At 48.0% G+C, this 18,398-nt stretch overlaps 1 protein-coding gene across 1 annotated transcript; it reads left to right on the forward strand.

Moving 5' to 3' along the window:
• The first annotated feature begins 998 nt into the window (after nt 1-998).
• On the forward strand, nt 999-17,595 carry Itih4 (inter-alpha-trypsin inhibitor heavy chain 4). Its single transcript, XM_048355841.1, has 23 exons — nt 999-1,119; nt 2,550-2,710; nt 4,570-4,674; nt 4,791-4,953; nt 5,037-5,147; nt 5,625-5,753; nt 6,412-6,528; nt 6,775-6,943; nt 7,024-7,149; nt 7,333-7,514; nt 7,596-7,781; nt 8,817-8,956; nt 9,186-9,337; nt 9,667-9,696; nt 9,942-9,995; nt 10,406-10,504; nt 11,267-11,344; nt 11,532-11,558; nt 11,646-11,762; nt 12,918-13,092; nt 16,484-16,638; nt 16,750-16,846; nt 17,357-17,595. Exons 1-23 carry the CDS (start codon nt 1,030-1,032, stop codon nt 17,424-17,426), a joined length of 2,733 nt encoding a protein of 910 aa, XP_048211798.1. The 5' UTR covers nt 999-1,029; the 3' UTR covers nt 17,427-17,595.
• Nucleotides 17,596-18,398: the final 803 nt, after the last annotated feature.

Raw genomic sequence — 18,398 nt, forward strand, 5'->3', positions numbered from 1 at the left:
GGCCCTGAGTTAAAACCCCATGATTGGCGCGCGTGCACGCGCGCGCGCGCGCGCGCACACACACACACACACACACACACACACACACACACAGCACTTCAACTGTATTAAGGGCAAATTGAGAAAAGTTAATGTTAACCTCACCAAGGCCTTTGAACAGCACCCCCACAAGCCTACCCATACACAAGCCTACCCCCTACAAGGCCACCCACAATTCCATCTCAGCCAGCTGACTGAACCCATTACTCTATCCTGTGCTCTCTTTAGTTGCTCTGAATAGTTGGGTCACTCCTTTGTGCCTTGTTTTCTTATTAATAGACTCCCAGCATCACACTTCTGGTCATAGCTTATTTATGTTCATAACTTGGTGTGCATTATCAAATTACATACCTTTTTTGGCCCTGCTGGGATTGAACCTAGATCCCAGGTAGATTAATGGGGCTCAAACAGCACCCTTGAAACCTAGGAGACCAAAGAGGGGTTCTTAGGCCCAACACTTCTCAGAAATAAATCATATCTATTCTTCCTGGCTTCTCTCACATACTTTAAAAGGGTACTTGATGCCTTCAAACCATTACTTCCCTGCTGCCCAAATCCACTTAGGCTGCCAAAATCCCCCTTCCCCAAGAAGTCTCCCTGGAGTGTCCTCTAGTTCTTGTCTTCCTGACCAACCTTCCTTTTCCCCAAGCTGGGCTTCAAGACCCTCTTCACTGGTATGTACACCTAGCCCAGTGGAGGTTTTGAGGATAACTGGTATGGGGGAACATGATACTCGGAAATGTGGATCTTTCAGAAGGGATGCCAATGCCCAACTCTAGCCAGAACCTGCCTTTCTTCAGGGAATGTACCTGGCCCCCTGGCCAGAGTTCACTGAACATTGGTCATTTGCCTGAGGCACCTGGAGTTTTTGGCTTAGATATCTCAACTTCCCAGAATCTGCCCCCACAGGGGCGGGCAGCAAGCAAGTTATTAATTCATTCCCCACTTGCTCTCAGGTTCAGAAGCAGCCTGGCAGGCATCAGAGCCAAGATGAAGATCCCAGCTGCTGTCCACTGCTGCAGCATTGTATGGGTCTTTCCTTTACTGCTGTCTGTACTCCATACTGCTACTGTTCAAAAGGTATCAGGTACCTCTAGATGCCTGTGTGAGCCCCTGTGTGTATGTGTGATGTGAACTTGCAAAACAGAGCAGGTGTCTGGGAAATTGGAGGGAGCCTCTAGGTATGAAAGTGTTTAAGAGTGTGTGCAGGTCAGTGTATATAAACAAATGGTGCTGACTATCCACCAGACACCACTCTGAGGGCCTTATAGGTAAGTTCTCTCCCACTTATAGAATGGGTCATGTGTGTAGCCACTTACCCTTTGAGGCTAGCAATGTAATGGAATAGGTAAGAATCTGGATTTATGAATCTAGCTCTCCCACTCCCTGGCTAAGTAACTTCCAGGAAGTTGTCTGCTTTCTACAATTCCATTTCCTCATCTTAAAAGATGGTAATTGCCAGATGCTAGCAGCTCACCTTGTAAACCCAGGAAGCTGAGTTCTGAGGATCTGGGTTTAAAACAGTCAAGGCAGAAAAGCCTACAGTAATCTTATCTCTAGCTAACCACCGAAGAATCAGAAATGGAGCTGTGGCTCAAGTGGAGTGCCAGCCTTGAATGTAAAAGCTAAAGTTCAAGCTCTAGTATCAGTACCCCTCTCCCCAAAAGGGGTAATAATGGAGATTTATGAAATTCAAGCACAGGGTACTAAATAAGAACGTAAGGCTTTACGAAGTATGTGGCACAAAGCTAAAGCTCAAAGCCACTGGGCTGCTCTTTGTTGAACTCTGTGTGCTGGAAGCCATTGGCATATGAACAGAGTTCTGGCGCATTGTAAGCAAAGAAGAGTGTATGCGCAAGTCATCTGTGACCTTTCCCAGCAGACTGTGCACCTCTGGGGCAAAGAACATCTGTGTGGAGAAGTACCTTGTGGAGAGGGTAGGAAAAATGGGCAAAGAAGATTCTCAACCTTTAGAGAATGGTTCCTGCTCTACTGCCAAATTCTCCCAGCTCCTGTGGGTCCCTCCTCAGAGAAGACGAGTGGGAGTTATTTTCCCCCATTTTCATGGAGATCAGTCACCAAAAATCAAAGAACTAGTTTACTGCCCTTTCACTGGACAGAGCTCAGCCTAGACACAATGCCCCTGACACCACCAGGGCCCTCACGTATTCTGAAAGGAGAAGCAGGATTCTCCTTCCAACTTGGGCTTGGGCTCCCCCTATACCTATGTACTAGCTGTTCCCCGTGGGATGCTGGAGGCCCCCATAGAAGAAGATGGATGCTGCCCCCTTCCTTATTTGCTGTAGGATGGGGAAATGAAGCACAACACTGCTTCTAATTTCAGATGAATGTTCACATGGGAAATGCTTCTCCAGATGCAGCCTGAGGCTTAGTCAGAGACTAGATCAAGTCTGGGACAGAGACTGGTCTGGGGTGCGAATCATGGCCCACTCCTGAAGAGCTGGGATAGCACTGAAACTATCTAACCCTCTTCCCCTTTGCTGGTCCAGAATGACATTGACATCTACAGCCTTACAGTGGACTCCAAAGTCTCTTCCCGATTTGCCCATACTGTTATCACCAGCCGAGTGGTCAACAAAGCCGATGCTGTGCGGGAGGCCACCTTCCAGGTGGAACTGCCCAAGAAAGCCTTCATCACCAATTTCTCCATGTAAGTGCCTTCCTCATGCCACACCCGCCCTGCAACTCCATGTCCCCTGGGCCCCTTGAAACTGTCTTCCAGAAGACAGGCACAGAATGCTGTGTTCCACCTGTTGGCCTCACAGGGGCAGGAGTGTTACCAAGGAGCGCAGAGATGTCTCCATCCCTCCTGCCATCTAGGCTGTCACTAAATGCTACCAGATGGCAGGCGGAGGTTTATAGCACTTGGGTGTCTTTGCCTTTGAGGAGCACAAAGTTGGGGTTTACCAGTACCAAAGCCAGGTAGGAAGCAGTCACCGAAAGCAAATCATCTCAGATTGGAAAACAGGACTTGATTGAACCCCTTGATTCCCACAGTGGAGAGCTGCCTTGGGGAAGGAGGACACATCTGCTCTGTCACTTCAGACCTGGATACTTCTGAGAGCTGGGTCTCCTCTGATGTGCCCTCATCTCTTCCCTCTCCTCCCCCACTCCATACAGTTTTGCAATGTTTGCTTAACTCCACAACCTGTCCCTGCCCTCTGCCTCTTGGCAGAGAGGGAGTGACTCTGGAAAACTGCATTGGAGGTTGGGGGCCCTATAGTTGACTCCTTCCTCTCTCCCCATCATTCCCCCATACAAGACATAGCTGGTACCTGCTAGCCTCCACTAGGAGCCAAGGCCTCTGCCTCTGCTGATCATCCAGGCCTGGCGCCACCCTTTCTGCCCCCACACTTTGCTTCTCTGTGAGATAGAGACACAAGGACAAGCTTCCCTGCTCCCTGACCTGGCCAGTACCCCAGCAGCACATCTGAAGAGACAGAATTGTGTCTGAGAGGAAGAGTCAAACTTTTTGTGTCACAAGCTCTTCATGGCCCAGAGTTAATTAGACCAGGGAGGTGGAAGAGGAGCTAGTCCTTACCCCATGTGCTTCTATCCTTTCACACCACAGCCAGATTGAGCAGGCATCCATTCACCTGGCATGTCCCCATCCACCCAAGACCTCTTGGAATATTTTCCTTCCAGAGTGATGGCCTGAACTCTTCCTTCTCAACCCCAATTATGCCTGCTAGGAACAGTTCCAAACCTTGAAGTCTTGTCTGGTTGCTCCATCCCTGTGGCCAGAGATGCCAAGCTCCAGGCAGAGTACCTGCCCAGGGCAGGAGGGAAAAGAAAGAGCTTCAGGGAACAGGATCATGTGGCAGCTTTCAGTCCTGGGTCTCTCTTCTGCTCAGAGTCCCAACTTTGAGGCTGGATACGGGGCTGGACAAGATGTGCTTCAGAAAGCTCCTGCTGGTGATTTCTCACTGCCTCTGGGAACAGCCCATGGGTGGAGAGGCACATTGGAATATGGACCCAGGTTGCGAGGGTGAAGAGAGGGCTAGCTAAAGACAGCTACCTCCCTGCTGTCCCCTCAATGAAACCCATGTGGACTAACTATACCTGCCTCCTAGCAGTGGATGCCCCCACAAACACTCTACACAGGCCTCCTGCACAGTATGTACATGATAAATGAGAAATAGGCTCAGGTAAAGATAAGAGTCACTGTATTGAAAAGCATACCAAAAAGCCACACATGCCTTTGGGAGGCTATGGTTTGAGGCCAACCCTGGCAAGTTAGTTAATACCCTATCTTAATCAACAACCTGATCATGATGTTTCATGCCTGTAATACCAGCTATGTAGAAGGTAGAAGGATTATGGCTCAAGGCTAGTCCAGGCAAAAACACAGACCCTGTCTGAAAAAGAACTAAGGCCAGTGGTAGAGTTCTAACAAGTGTGAGGCCCTAAGTTCAAAACCCAGGACTGCCAATAAAAAATTTTTTAAGCACATCAAGCCCTAGAGAATCCTTTTCCATCAAGCTCAAAGCTGTCACTACATTTCTTCAGGATCATCGATGGTGTGACCTACCCAGGAAATGTCAAGGAGAAGGCCGCAGCCCAGGAAGAATACAGCGCTGCAGTGCAGCGGGGAGAGAGCGCAGGCCTTGTCAAGTGAGCTGATTGGGAGGGGGCTGTAGATAGAGACCTCTTAGTTGCTTCCCTTGCTCCACTCCAGCAAACACAGCCCAGCTGGCCTGGAGGGGCAGGCTGATGTCTTCCTCCCACAGGGCCACCGGGAGAAAGACAGAGCAGTTCCAGGTGTCGGTCAACGTGGCTCCTTCTGCCAAGGTCACGTTTGAGCTGGTGTATGAAGAGCTGCTCATGCGGCAACTGGGAGTGTATGAGCTACTGCTAAAAGTGCAGCCCAAGCAGCTGGTCAAGCACCTGCAGGTACTTGGTCCTCCTTGCCACTTGGCCTCCATGAACTCAGCTCAGGCTCTCGGCTGCCCTGGTGACCCGTATCTTGCCTTCAGATGGACATTCACATCTTTGAGCCTCAGGGAATCCGCTTCCTGGAGACAGAGAGCACGTTCATTACTAATGAGCTGGAAGATGCCCTCATCACCTCACAGAATGAAACCAAGGTATGGAGGGTTCAGGGGGCAAGGGCACTATGGGACTGGTCCACAATCCATGACAATTGGGACTCTTAGCTGGAGGAGTTTGAGATCTTCATCCATGCCACCACTGGGCAGTTAGGGAGAGCAATGCCTAGAGACCAACAGTGGGCTCTTGTGCAAACTCTGAGATCTATGCTGCATGGACTTGAAAAGTAGACTGATGGCCAAGTCCTGCAGCCAGGCAAAGATGAGGTTTAGCTAGAATTCAGTCATCCAAAGCCTGGCCTCTTCCACAAACAGGACACACACACACCACCACCACCACCACCACCACCACCACCACCACCACCACCACCCCCATATGAAAGCAGCACAGCTTGAAAGTCCCTGGAACACTGACCCACAGCTGTAGCTAGCATCCTGATGCCTAGTGTACCTACAGAGGTGGCAGATGTTGTTGGCATGGCCTGCTCCCTACTTCAGCCCAGGCTGTTGTTCTAGGCTCATATCCGGTTTAAGCCAACACTGTCCCAGCAGCAAAAGTTTCCAGGTAAAGAAGACACAATCCTGGATGGCAGCTTGATCATCCGCTATGATGTGAACCGGACTCTTTCTGGAGGCTCCATTCAGGTAGGTACACTTCAGACAAGAACAAGCAACCTAGAAATCTGTCTGCCATAACAAATTTCCTAAGCTTGAATGTTTAGAAGAAAAATATGATGGGCTCTCCTTAGTGTGCACCTGGGGTTAGCACAGAGAGAAGAAAGACAAGTCATCTGTGTTGTCTTTCAGAGCAGAAAAGGGTTTTCTCTGTGAAGAGCCGCTGTGGGGTTTCCCTATTTTCCTTTGATGCCAGGAGGCACATAGCTCATTTTTGTACTCAACTACTGGAGCTTCTGTCACACAAGCTTCTGACATTATTATGCTTCCTTTTGCTCCTTGTTTGTTTTTAAGTCTTTCTTCTGTTTGATCGCTGGTAAGCTTATTATTATGCCTGAACCTTTTAGTATAGCTGAGTCCAGTGCTGAATCAAATAGGAGGCAAAGTTGGGGTGAGAGTTCTAGTATCCACATGTGAGAAGAAAAGGCTTCTGCTAGAAAAGGCTGATCCATGAAAGATGGCAAAGGAGAGGAGAAGTTTGGGAGATGAGCAGTGGGGTTGTTAGCAGTGGTATGGAAAAGAGGGCATGGAACACAGGAATGCATAAGATTTGAGATGAAGAGTGCATCAGGGTATATAGCAAGTCGGCATCTCTGATCACCTGAGTGTGGTCTTACTCTGATCACAGATCGAGAATGGCTACTTTGTACACTACTTTGCTCCTGAGGACTTGCCCACCATGCCCAAGAATGTGATCTTTGTCATTGACAATAGCGGCTCCATGACTGGCAGGAAAATCCAGCAGGTGGGTCCCAAGGGCTGGAGCTTGCCCTTGAAAAAACTAGTTCCCTTATGCCACCATCTGTTATCTGCCTGGCCCATCACCTTGGAGGTGGGGATGAGGCTTCTGACATTGGTCTAACATGGGGTAGCTTCTGTTCACAAAATATAAACATGTCCCCACCCCAGACATCTGTCCAGGATGCCAGCTTAAGTGTTATGAATCCTCAGGAAGCCCCTAAGCCACCTTTTCTCCTCTCCCCTTGACCAGACCCGGGAATCCCTAATCCAGATCCTGAATGACCTCAGCCCCAGAGATCAGTTCAACCTCATTGTCTTCAGTGGGGAAGCAACCCAGTGGAAGTCATCGCTGGTGCCAGCCTCAGCTGAGAATGTGCAGGAGGCCACAAGCTATGCAGCCAGCATACGGGCCCAGGGAGGTGGGTGCCTCTGCAGCCCCAAAGGCTGGGGAGCTTCTGGGACACTCATCTTTGAGCTACTTCAAATGTATGCCCTTCAGGAACCAACATCAATGCTGCCATGCTGATGGCCGTGCAGCTTCTGGAGAGCAGCAACAGGGCTGAGCTGCTGCCTTCACAGAGCATCTCCATCATCATTCTGCTCACTGATGGTGACCCCACTGTGGGTGAGGACACTGTAACTACTGCAGGTCACCCTGTTAAGGGACACAGTTGGGGCTACGTCTGGGCTTGCTGTGGGGCCTGGAGCTAGAAGGGGAGTTGCTGAGACCTCTGCAGACTTTGGGGATACAGAAATACCCATTGAACAAATTTCTTTTTTTTTTTTCCATTCAAACTTGTGAGTTCAGGGGAGACAGATCCCACAAGGATCCAGAAGAATGTACAGGAAGCCATAGGAGGCCAGTACAGCCTCTTCTGCCTGGGCTTCGGATTTGATGTCAGCTACACCTTCCTGGAGAAGATGGCACTGGAAAACAATGGTCTGGCACGACGCATCTACGAGGATTCAGACTCTGCCCTACAGCTTCAGGTGCCTGTGCACCCCAGATGGATGGTGGAGCTAGACAGGTCCAAACTGGCCTTCGTGACCCACACCCCTGCCATCCTGTAGGACTTCTACCAGGAAGTGTCCAGCCCACTGCTGTCAGCTGTGGCCTTCGAGTACTCAAGCAATGCTGTGGAAGCTGTCACAAAGGACAACTTCCGAATCTTCTTCAAAGGCTCAGAGATGGTGGTAGCTGGGAAGCTCCAGGACAAGGATCTTGATGTGCTCTCAGCCAAAGTCAGTGGGCAGATGGTGAGTGTGGCTAAATCATAATGAAATGGAGAAAAGATAGGTAACTCCTCCTCCTTCGCAGCTAGAGAGCCTGGGTTCAAGTCCTAGCCTTGCAAAATACCAGCTGTTTGACTTAGAGTGAGACTCAAAGTGCCCTGGGTCTTAGGTTTACCCTCTGCCACTTATGGATGACATTAGACTCTGCCACAATGAAACAGTGCTGCTTCTAGAAGCACCTATGTGTGCCTGGCACGGGTAGACACTGGGAAGTCAGTATACCCTTCCATGTCCTGACCATTGAGGTCACAACAGGGGCTGCTTCCTAATTCTCTGACATTGCTATAGGTCAGGCAGGGCTATTCCCATTTCATGTATGACCAGACTGAGCTCCAGGCAAGAGGGGCAACATGCACTGGGCTCCACTGCATCTGCATCAAGAGCCCAACTCACCTTGTGCTACCCTATTCTTGCTCAGCCATCTCTGTTTCTGTGCCCCAAGGGGCTCAGCCTGTGCTGCCTCCTCCCAGGACATCCCTGATAGGTCAGAGAAACAGAACACCTACTCTGAATCAGGTCCTACTTTAGGTCCTGGGATGTTTCTATGAAGGAGAATTTCTGAGAGAGACAGCTTGTGTAGAAACATGGAGTTACAGGCTGGGATGGTTCTGACAAACCCAGAACCTCTGGGAAGTAGCATGGGGAATTCCATGCTGGCTGAGGATCAGAATAGGCTTCTTGTAAAGGGAGGCTTGCTAAGAGTGATGGATAAGTAGGGAGCAGGCAACCCCCAGATGGGAAGGAGAGGCATTCTAGACTTGCGTAGCAGGAGGGAAGCATGTCTGTGGAGAATGGCAGTGGGTGGGGCTCTAGGCCTGGTCTGAGGATACACAGACAAGTGTGGTGACTATTCATGCAGACCCTGAGGCCAGCTTACTTGGCATCAAAGCTATCTCTGCCACCTCTAAGAAGTAACAAATGGGGAAGTCACTTTAACTTTCTTGTGCCTCGGGTTTCTTCTTCTTACTGCTTCTGCCCTGGCTGGGCCTCTTTTTCTAGCACATGCAGAACATCACCTTCCAAACTGAGTCCAGCGTGGCCCAGCAGGAGGAGGAGTTCCAGAGCCCCAAGTACATCTTCCACAACTTCATGGAGCGACTTTGGGCGTATCTGACCATCCAGCAGCAGCTAGAGCAGATGTGCGTGGCCCTGACTGCTGACCACTGGGGTAGAGTACACCCAGTATCAGTGCTCCCCAAACCCTTTTCTGGTGCAGCATGCATAGCTGGCATGGGATTCTCCTGGGTGTGGAGAGAGGTACCATGTCAGCTCTACATCCTCCCAGTAGAATTCCCCAGAAGGGATCACTGGAAGGGAGACTGTCCAGGCACCCAAGGACCTCTTGAGCTTGATGTCCTCCACCCACAGTGTTTCAGCACCAGCTAACAAATCACAGGCCCTTAAGACCCAAGCTCTGAACTTGTCACTCAAGTACAACTTTGTCACTCCGCTCACATCTATGGTGGTCACTAAGCCCGAAGGCCAAGAAGAGTCTGTTGCTGAGAAGCCTGTGGAAAACAGTGAGTGCGAGGCTAAGACTCCAGCCTCTTTCTCTGCATTCTGACCCAGACCACAGTCCTGCCCACCCCAACCCCCCTAGATTCCTATGAGCCTCAGAAGCAGCCCCAACCTGTTCTATTGACAGGGAAACTGAAGCTAGGTTTCCTGGCTCCCCAGATTCACTGCATGTACCTATGTTGTTTCAGTGTTGGGAAGCAAAGTTAAGCATAAGCGCTTCAAAAATTGATTAAAACCACTCTGACAGTATGCCGCCTTTTTCCTCTCCCCTCCCCTTTTCCGTCCCCCTCCTTCTCACCTGTTTTCTCCCTCCCCTCCCCCTCTCATCCAGAGAACACAGAGAAGAGAATCTTTTTAGGAGGTAAGATCTAATATGCTCAAAGGCTGGCCTGGGTTGGGTCCCCAGTGGGCCAGAGGGCCCACTAGTGTGCCACTGCCTAGAAGCAGTGTGTCTAACTGAACATTTTGGTGCATTTAGTCACCTGCTCATTCAAATAGTGGCTGTCCCTCAGGCCCTGTCCTGGAGACTAGGGGCATAGTACCCATCAAACTGGGACCCCAGAAAAGTAGGTCCAAGGAACAAACCAAAGTCTCACTTACTTCCAGGTCATAAACCTTTCAAATCTCACGCCAAAGGAGCCCGACTGTCCAAACTAAAAGGTAGCAGAGGAGGATTGTTGTGGGGAGGGCTGGTGGGTATAACGGTGACAATAGCTATAGACTAGGTTCTGCCCTTGTGAAGGGGAAATGCCTTGCCTGGCTAACCTGGCTGGTAACAGGCCTGAAGTTAAGCTTGGATGTGTTTGATTAGGCAGAAGCTATGCAGATGCTTCTTCTCTCCCAAGAATTGGAATCAGACCAGGTAATTTGAGCAGTACCGTCTGGGAAGGAGTTCTAGCAGTGAATGACTCCCAGCTGGGGGAAGCTTTACAAAGTGGTGGGGTGATCCACCTGCCTTCACTTCTCACTGGTGGCACAGGATCTCTGATTCCAATAAAGGACCTATGACCTCAGAGAAAACTATTATGTGTCAACCTTTCCAAACTTCTCTTCTGTTTCCAAATATGCAGCTCGTTTTCCCTCTATGTACCATGGACCTCCTCCTCCTCTTCCTAATCGTCATTACACCCCACAAAGGACCCGGGAAGACTCACTAGAATTGCCACTCCGTAAGCTACTTCCTGACTCTTGGAGGGCTTCAATTTTTCTAAGAAGGTCACTGAGTCTGCCCCATAGAATTAGGTGAAAGAAAACACCAAGGACGCTAGGTGCTGGTGGCTCACACCTGTAATCCTAGTTACTTAGGAGGCTGAGATCTGAGGATCATAGTTCGAAGCCAGCCAAGGCAAGAAAGTCTGTGAGACTCTTATCTCCAATAAATTTCTTGGAAAAGCTGGAAGTGGGACTGTTTCTCAAGTGAGCACTAGTCTTGAGCAAAAGAAGCTCATGGATAGAGCCCAGGCCCAGAGTTCAAGCCCCACAACTGGCACGGGCCAAAAAAAGGAAAATTACCCATCCTGTGTGGTCCAGCCTGTCCAGGATCCTCTCTTCTAGCTTTCTGCCCCAGAGTAGATGGACCTTACCAGCTGTCCATCAGCTTCCCCTTTGGCTTGTCCTCTGCATGGTATTTCTTTGGGTGTGAGCTCTCCTGGGTTTTTTTGTTTTTGTTTTTACTGTCCTTAGGTTGCTTTATACCTATTGTTTCCACTGGCTGGGATTCAGTCCTCATGATAGAGCTTTCTAGGAAGGGAAGGCTTTCTCCATTCCTAAAGCTAAAATGCTCCCTTGTAGTCTAGACTCAGATGTGACTTCTGAGGGCCAGAGTGTACTAGAATTGGCTGGGTGGCAGAGGGGAGGGGTGCCTAAAAGACGTGCTGGTAACCCTGAGAACTGACTGCCTTATCCCTTTTTGTTTCCAATTGTTTCTGCAGTCAGCCCCATTGTTGAACAGATGGCTCCCTCAGGTCCCCATCAGGCTGTGGTACATGGTGCAGAAGTACAAATTGAAGGTACTCTCAGGCCAGAGCCCCTGGAGTAACTTCTTATCCTAACTGGAAGATCCAGGGAAGGGAGAACTCTGAAGCTTTCAATGAAAGGGAGTCCTTTCCACACTTGTCTACTATTCCATCTTACTTGCAATATCCCTGTTCCTCAGGAAAGGGCTGTCTGAATCTTGATCTTTCTTTCTTCTTTTAGAAACTACCCAAACACACCCACCCCAAGGTAAGTTGCTAACCCTCCCAGTATCCCTCCCTATCCTTTCCCTCTAAAACTTTCCCTGCCCTAGGAACTGTACCCTTGCTCTCCCAGCCCCCTTCCAGGCTCCTGCTATCATCTTGCCGCTGCCTGCGCCCACAGTGGACCGGCTCTGTGTGGAAATCAAGCGCTCTCAAGGGCCCTTGAACCTGTTCTCAGACCATGACCAAGGTTAGAGGTACCCCAGTCATTGACAGAGAGACCCAGACACCACTCACATCCATTTACCACCTACTCATGGAGATACACACACTGCATGTGCAGATGCCATGTGTTCAAACACGAGACTCACACAGCCACTCAGGTCTCTCTCTCTCTCTGGGCATCCCATACAGGTTGGCATGACCTGTGTATGTTAGCATCAGGTCCCATAGGAGGGGGCCAGAGCTATCAAGGGAGCTTCCTGGAGCCATTATGGAGAGCTGGCCCTTGACAGACAAGCAGAGCAAAGAGTGAAGGTGTTCTAGATGGAGGAAACAGGGCTGCAGAACAGAGAACCCTCTCTCTCCATGGGCCCCAAGTGGTGTAGAGGAGTGGTATAGTGAAGGAGTGGGTGTGCCAGCCAGATTCTACTTCCTAGTCCTGGAAGAGCCTCACTGGTCCAGCTGAAGTGGCAGGGCAGAATCTGGGGATGCACACTTCTCAGGGACATTCAAGTAGAAGTACCAAGAGCTAAGGGACAGCCACAGCAACCTCATTCCTCTCAGTACTGCATGGTCCTCTGCTTTATTACTCAGACCTAGTTGGCTGTCTGCTCCCCAAAGCAGAGATTTCCATCTTACCCTGAGCCATCCAGCTAGTTCAGGGTCAGGGACTGGACAAAGGTTTATGAACTTGAGACAAGACCTCCTTCTCAGAAATCTTATCAAGGGTGGCCATCACCAAGGATTCAAGAACCCTTTCAAAATTATATATGACAAGAGATGAATAAAGAGATCATAAGAGGGCTGGGAATGTGGCTTAGCAGTAGAGTGCTTGCCTACCATGCATGAAGCCCTGGGTTCAATTCCTCAGCACCACATAAACAGAAAAACCTAGAAGTAGCTCAAGTGGTAGAGTGTTAGCCTTGAGCAAAAGAAGCTCAGGGACAGTGCCCAGGCCCCAAGTTCAAGCCCCAGGACGAGAGAGAGAGAGAGAGAGAGAGAGAGAGAGAGAGAGAGAGAGAGAGAGAGAGATCATAAGAGCTAGGTCTGCTATGTAAAGAGATGCTGTGACTCTCCTTAGGAAACTCGTTAGTGAACAACATTATTCTAAGGTCATGGAAACAGGGAAGACTCCCTGTTCAGGTCAGCCTTGGTTTTGACCTCTTCAGTCTGACCTTCTCAGGGCTTGAGGTCACTGGCCAGTATGAAATGGAGAAGGCTGGATTCTCATGGATCAGGTTGATCATCAAGAACCCCCAGCTGCAGGTTCATGCAACCCCTGAACGCGTGGTGGTGACTCGGAACCGAAAAAGTTCTGCGTACAAGTGGAAGGAGCCACTATACTCAGTGCTGCCTGGGTAAGCCTGAGATGGGGTCCCAGACAGATAGCCTTCAGGTTGCCCTGACTGACAGTGGCCACAGACCTGGGAATGAAATGGGCAGCTGTTCGTCTTCTGCAGTGCGCTGTACTCCCAGAGGGACAGAGAGAGATTCAGAGCCCAGCCCTGAGCCCCTATAGCTCTGGAAGCGCCCAGAAGTCATCCTGGGACCTGCTTCCTCTCACACCTAACTCAGGTCACTTTCCCATGTGGAGACCGTGCAGTGTGGTTTTACACTAGCTGGGTAGCTAATCCTGTGTGAGTTCTGCACAGGACATTTAGTCAGTCCCCTAGGGCCTCAGTTTCCTCTCTAATAACTACAGATAATTATTCCAGCCCTGAACCAGAGGGCTAGGAGACTCAGTGAGAGGAAGGCTTGGGGGAACATGTGCTATCAGATGGTGCTGCACCTCCCAAGCACACCAGAGGCCAACACTGTCTGCCTGTGAGGTTCTGATGATGATCATGCAAATCCAACATCACTGTCTTCTGGGATGGGGGATGGAAATGGTATCCTTAGTGTGCCTGTTAGTCACAGTTTTGTCCCTATGACAAATAATTGAGAGAAACAACTAAAAGAAAGCAAGGCTTATTTTGGCTCATTCCCACATGACAAATGAAGGCATAACCAACAAATTGGGGAGTTCCATCTGAAAACCTTCCAATTTTATAAAAATCTCAAAGTTTTTTGTTATCTGATAGATACACAAAGATAAATAGCATTTCTATGTCTTGGAAACATACAGTAGAAAATGAAATAAAAAATTCCTATTCAGTTGTAACGATAGAAAGCCCAAGTACACATAAAGAAGTCAAACTACATCTTTTAGATACAATTAAATCACTGGACAGTATAAATTTGGAGCAGTTCTACTTGCAGTAACCTCAAAGTGCTGGGTACCAGTGGCTCATACCTGTAATCCTAGCTACTTAAGAAGCTGAGATCTAAGGATCATAGTTCAAAGCCAGCTCAGACAGGAAAGCCCATGGGAGTCTTATCTCTAATTAACCACCCAAAATCTATAAGTAGAGCTATGGCTCTACCAGCCTTAAGTGAAAAAGCTAAGGGACAACACCAAAGCCCTGAGTTCAATCCACAATACTGGCACAAAGTAATAATAATAATAATTTAACCACCTCAGAGTAACAGGGTTTTACCCTACATGCTTAAAGGAACCTAACATTCATAAAGAAATGGACGAGAATTTCAAGATTATTTTAAGTAAAAAAAGGAAGATACAGAATGAGAAAAGACTTACTCCTAGCTATTAAAACATAATATCAAACACTAATCATCAAAAGAAAGTGGCATAAGACATAAAAACAGAAGGTACAAAGTGAGTATATCAGAGAAACTGTTCATAAGACTTTTTCATTTCTGTGGCCAAATACTGAGAGGCACAACTTAGGGAAAAGAGGATTTATTTTGACTCAGTTTCAGAGGTCTTAGTCCATCATAACAGGGAGATATGGTAGAGCAGAGCAGCTCAATCATGATAGCCAGGAATCAAGGAAAGAGAATGCCTCAACTAGCTGGCTTTCTCTTTACCCTCCCTACTTTTATTGTTATTGTTAAGATGTTGTGCCATTTCACAAGTCAGGTAATGAGTACATTTATTGTTTTGGACAAGGTCAACCCTTCCTCTGCTTTCCCCCAGTTTTCCCCTGCCATCCCTGCCCACAACTTGTTTTGGTGGTATTTGTGTTTGAACTCAGAGCTTTGTACTTGATATGCAAGTACTCTACCAGTACAACCATACCCTCTAGCCCTTTTGCTGAAGGCTTTTGCTGTTGTTCTTGTTAAGATCAATCACATTTTTCCAGGACTCCTCAGATCTCAATCCTCTTTTCTATGCCTCTTAAGTAGTTGGGATTACAAATGTGAGTCACCACTACACATGCATGGGCTAGTCTCAAACCCTGATCCACCTGAATTACTGGGATTACAAGCTCGAGTCACTATACCCAACCTTTCTTCTCCCCTATTATTCCATCCAGCTCCCTGCCTATGGGATGATAACACTTTTATTCCCTTTTAACTGATACCTTCTGGAAATATCCTCCCAGATTTATCCAGAGATATGCTTTAGTAATAAGGTCCTGAGTGCTTCCCAGTCTAATCAAGTTAATAATCAGCATTAGCTATTGTAGCTCCTAAAGCATATAATCTCATAATTCATTTTTAAATTTTATTTATTTATTATTTTTATTTTATTTATTTATTTGCCAGTCTTGGGGCTTCGACTTAGGGCCTGAGTGCTGCCTCTGGCTTCTTTTTACTCAAGGCTAGCACTCTACTGCTTGAGCCATAGCGCAACTTCAGTTTGTTTGTTTGTTTGTTTTTTCTCTTTATGTGGTGCTGAGGAATCGAACCCAGGGCTTCATACATGCTAGGCAAGCACTCTACTGCTAAGCCACATTCCCAGACCCATAATCTCATAATTCATGAGAAACTAAATTTAAAACCAGAGGAAAGGGACCATTGTTTTATTTTATAAGTAATGCTGTCACCAGATGCAGGTGAAGGTTTGTGAAGTTTCCCTCTAAAAAAAAAGGGACTCTTCATTTAGGGTCTTTGACTTTGATCACAGAACAAGAATTTCTAGACAAGTCATGATGGTAAGAAAACTTTGCAGAGCTTTACTGAGTAAGCAAGTGAGCGAGCAAGTAGGCATCCAGATAAATAGACCAACAGAAAGGCAGAGACACACTAACAGTATGAGTGTTCTAAAGGAGAGACACATAGCTCTTTGGCGGTTAGGGGTTTTTATATGATAAAGGCAGGGAGTCTCACTTTAAAGTTGTGTGAAGATAGGTGTTGTATCTTTATATAATGACTCCTGATGTTATGCTTTCTGAGTTCTTGGGTGTTTGGGGCATTTCTTCCAGGTAAGAATGCATCCTGCCATAAAACAGATGCTTATTCTTGAGATAAAGAAGGTGTCCTGTTGTCTACATTTTGGGTAGGAGGTTGCTTAGTTTGAGAAGAGCATTTCTCTCAGAAAGGCATACATCCTTGCAAAAAAAAAAACACAAAAATCTCGGAGTGAGAATTGCATCTCTCAGGAAGGAATGCACCCTGTTGTGTCTCTGAAGCAAAGACCACTTCCATGTTTCTGAATTGCCTTAACCAGGCCTTATTTTCCTCAATTTATCCTGCCTCTGTTCCAGGGAAACTGGATGTCATTAAGCTAACTTTGGTCCTTTTCTCCCAATGGGAAAGCTGAGCTCAGATTTAAGGAACTTCCTGCCCAAAGCCATATTATGACTTCCCAGACACAAGGGGAGTCCTAGTCAGTCCCATGTCACCATCTGAGGCTCCATGTAGATTTCTCTGCCTTTCTGCTCAAGGGGCTGGGTTTTTCCACAGCCTGAAGATGACCATGGACAAGAGAGGCCTCCTGCTGCTCAATGGCACAGACAAAGCAACCATTGGTGTGTTGCCCTTGGATGGCCCTGGGAAGGGGCTCCTGCTCCTTCTTCGTGACACTGACCACTTCTCCAGCCACATCAATGGGACCCTGGGTACTGTACCTGCCCTAAAACACTATACTGCCTGCAAACAGGGAGTGCCCTCACCTCTGCTAGTCTCTCACACAGTGTCTATCCCTTGATGATTTGCCCTTTATCTCTCAGGCCAGTTTTATAAAGACCCACTTTGGATACCACCAGAAACAGGAGGTGACAGCAGAAGGATACTGAGGGTCCAAGGAATGGACTATTCTGCCACCAGGTGACTCAGTACAAGCAAGCCCCTCAGTCCAGTCAGGGATGGGGAGGTAACTGGGAGGCTGGCAGCTGGGTCCTTGAAGAACCCCATTCTTTCTATCCTGGCTCAGGATGTCTGATAGCTTAGATATATCTGAGCCAGCTCTCCATGACCCCACAAAGGACAATCAGCTCAGGCCTGCCAAAAATATGCAAGCCCCAAGATTACTAGGATTGGTTGTCTCTGTCCCCAATTCTCAGAGTCCTGGAGGCCACAGACACTGGGTCACTTTGGTAACCCTGTGGTGACTGGGCCTCCTTTGCTTGTGCTAGAATTCTGGAGGGACTATGATACTCCCCAAACTCCTGTCCCTAGCTATCCCACCTCTTCCCACTGCACCGGAGGATTTGCTGACCCTCTCTCTGTTTCTGTCTCTCTATCTCTGTCTGTGTCTCTGTGTCTGTCTGTCTGTCTGTCTGTCTGTCTGTCTGTCTGTCTCTCTCTCTCTCTCTTTCTGTTCTCTCTCCATCCCAGAGAACTCAAGTTGGATTATCAAGAGGGGCCCCCGGGGACAGAGATTTCCTGCTGGTTGGTGGAGCTGTAGTGCAGATGGAAGTATCTGTGCCCTCTCTGACACCTTGTGATGGGCAGATAGCTTCCATCCTATGGCTTAAGGGGCACTGGGGAGACCTGGATCCTGACAGGGAGAGGGCGTTCCATGCATTAAATAAAGAAAGGTGGTGTGAGCCCAGGGAATGTGTGTTTGTGGTTCTATATGAGTAAACTCAGGGTCCCATCCTGAACACTTAGCCTTGTGGAACTTTAGAAATTTTTACTGTCAGTTTCCCAAGGCCTTTGGCCAGGAAGGCCCACAAAGAACTTTGAGCCTTTTCCCTTTATTTTATAAATAGGAAAACTAAGACTAAATCCCTCACTTGAAATAGGAGTGTAAAATCCTTGTAGCCTCCAGTCAGAGGTCTGGAGCTAGAACAGAGACTGTGGTTGCTTTACTGTCACCTAGATGGTAGAAACCAGTTTTGACTCAAAAAGTGAATTGGATTAACCTTATCTTTCTTTCCTTCCTTCTTCTCTCTCTCTCTCTCTCTCTCTCTCTCTCTCTCTCTCTCTCTCTCTCTCTCTCTCTCTCTCTCTCACTCTTTCCCTTCCTTCCTTCCTTGTTTGCTTGCTTGCTGGCTGGCTTACTTGCTTTCCTTCTTTCATGCTCTCCCTCAACTTATTTGTCCATGGCTTTTGTTCACCACTTGACCCACTACCCTGGCCTGGTATTTAGCTGATTAACTGGAGATGGAGTTTCACAAACTCTTCTGCTGTAGCTAGCTTCAAACTTTTATCCTCCAGGTCTCAGCCTTTTGAGTAGCCATTGTTACAGCAAGAAACACTAGTGCCCCTGTTTTGCCTGTTCTTTTATTTTTCTTAATTTTTTTGTTATTTAAGTAGCTGTTCAAAGAAGTTGCCATTTAACAAAGGAGTTTATAAATACAATATATCTTGATCAATGTCACCCCTTTCAACATTCTTTCCATCCTTTTCCTACGCATCCCTTCCCTCACTCTTC

The sequence above is a fragment of the Perognathus longimembris genome, chromosome 10 (genome assembly GCF_023159225.1).
Source record: "Perognathus longimembris pacificus isolate PPM17 chromosome 10, ASM2315922v1, whole genome shotgun sequence".
Taxonomy (NCBI): domain Eukaryota; kingdom Metazoa; phylum Chordata; class Mammalia; order Rodentia; family Heteromyidae; genus Perognathus; species Perognathus longimembris.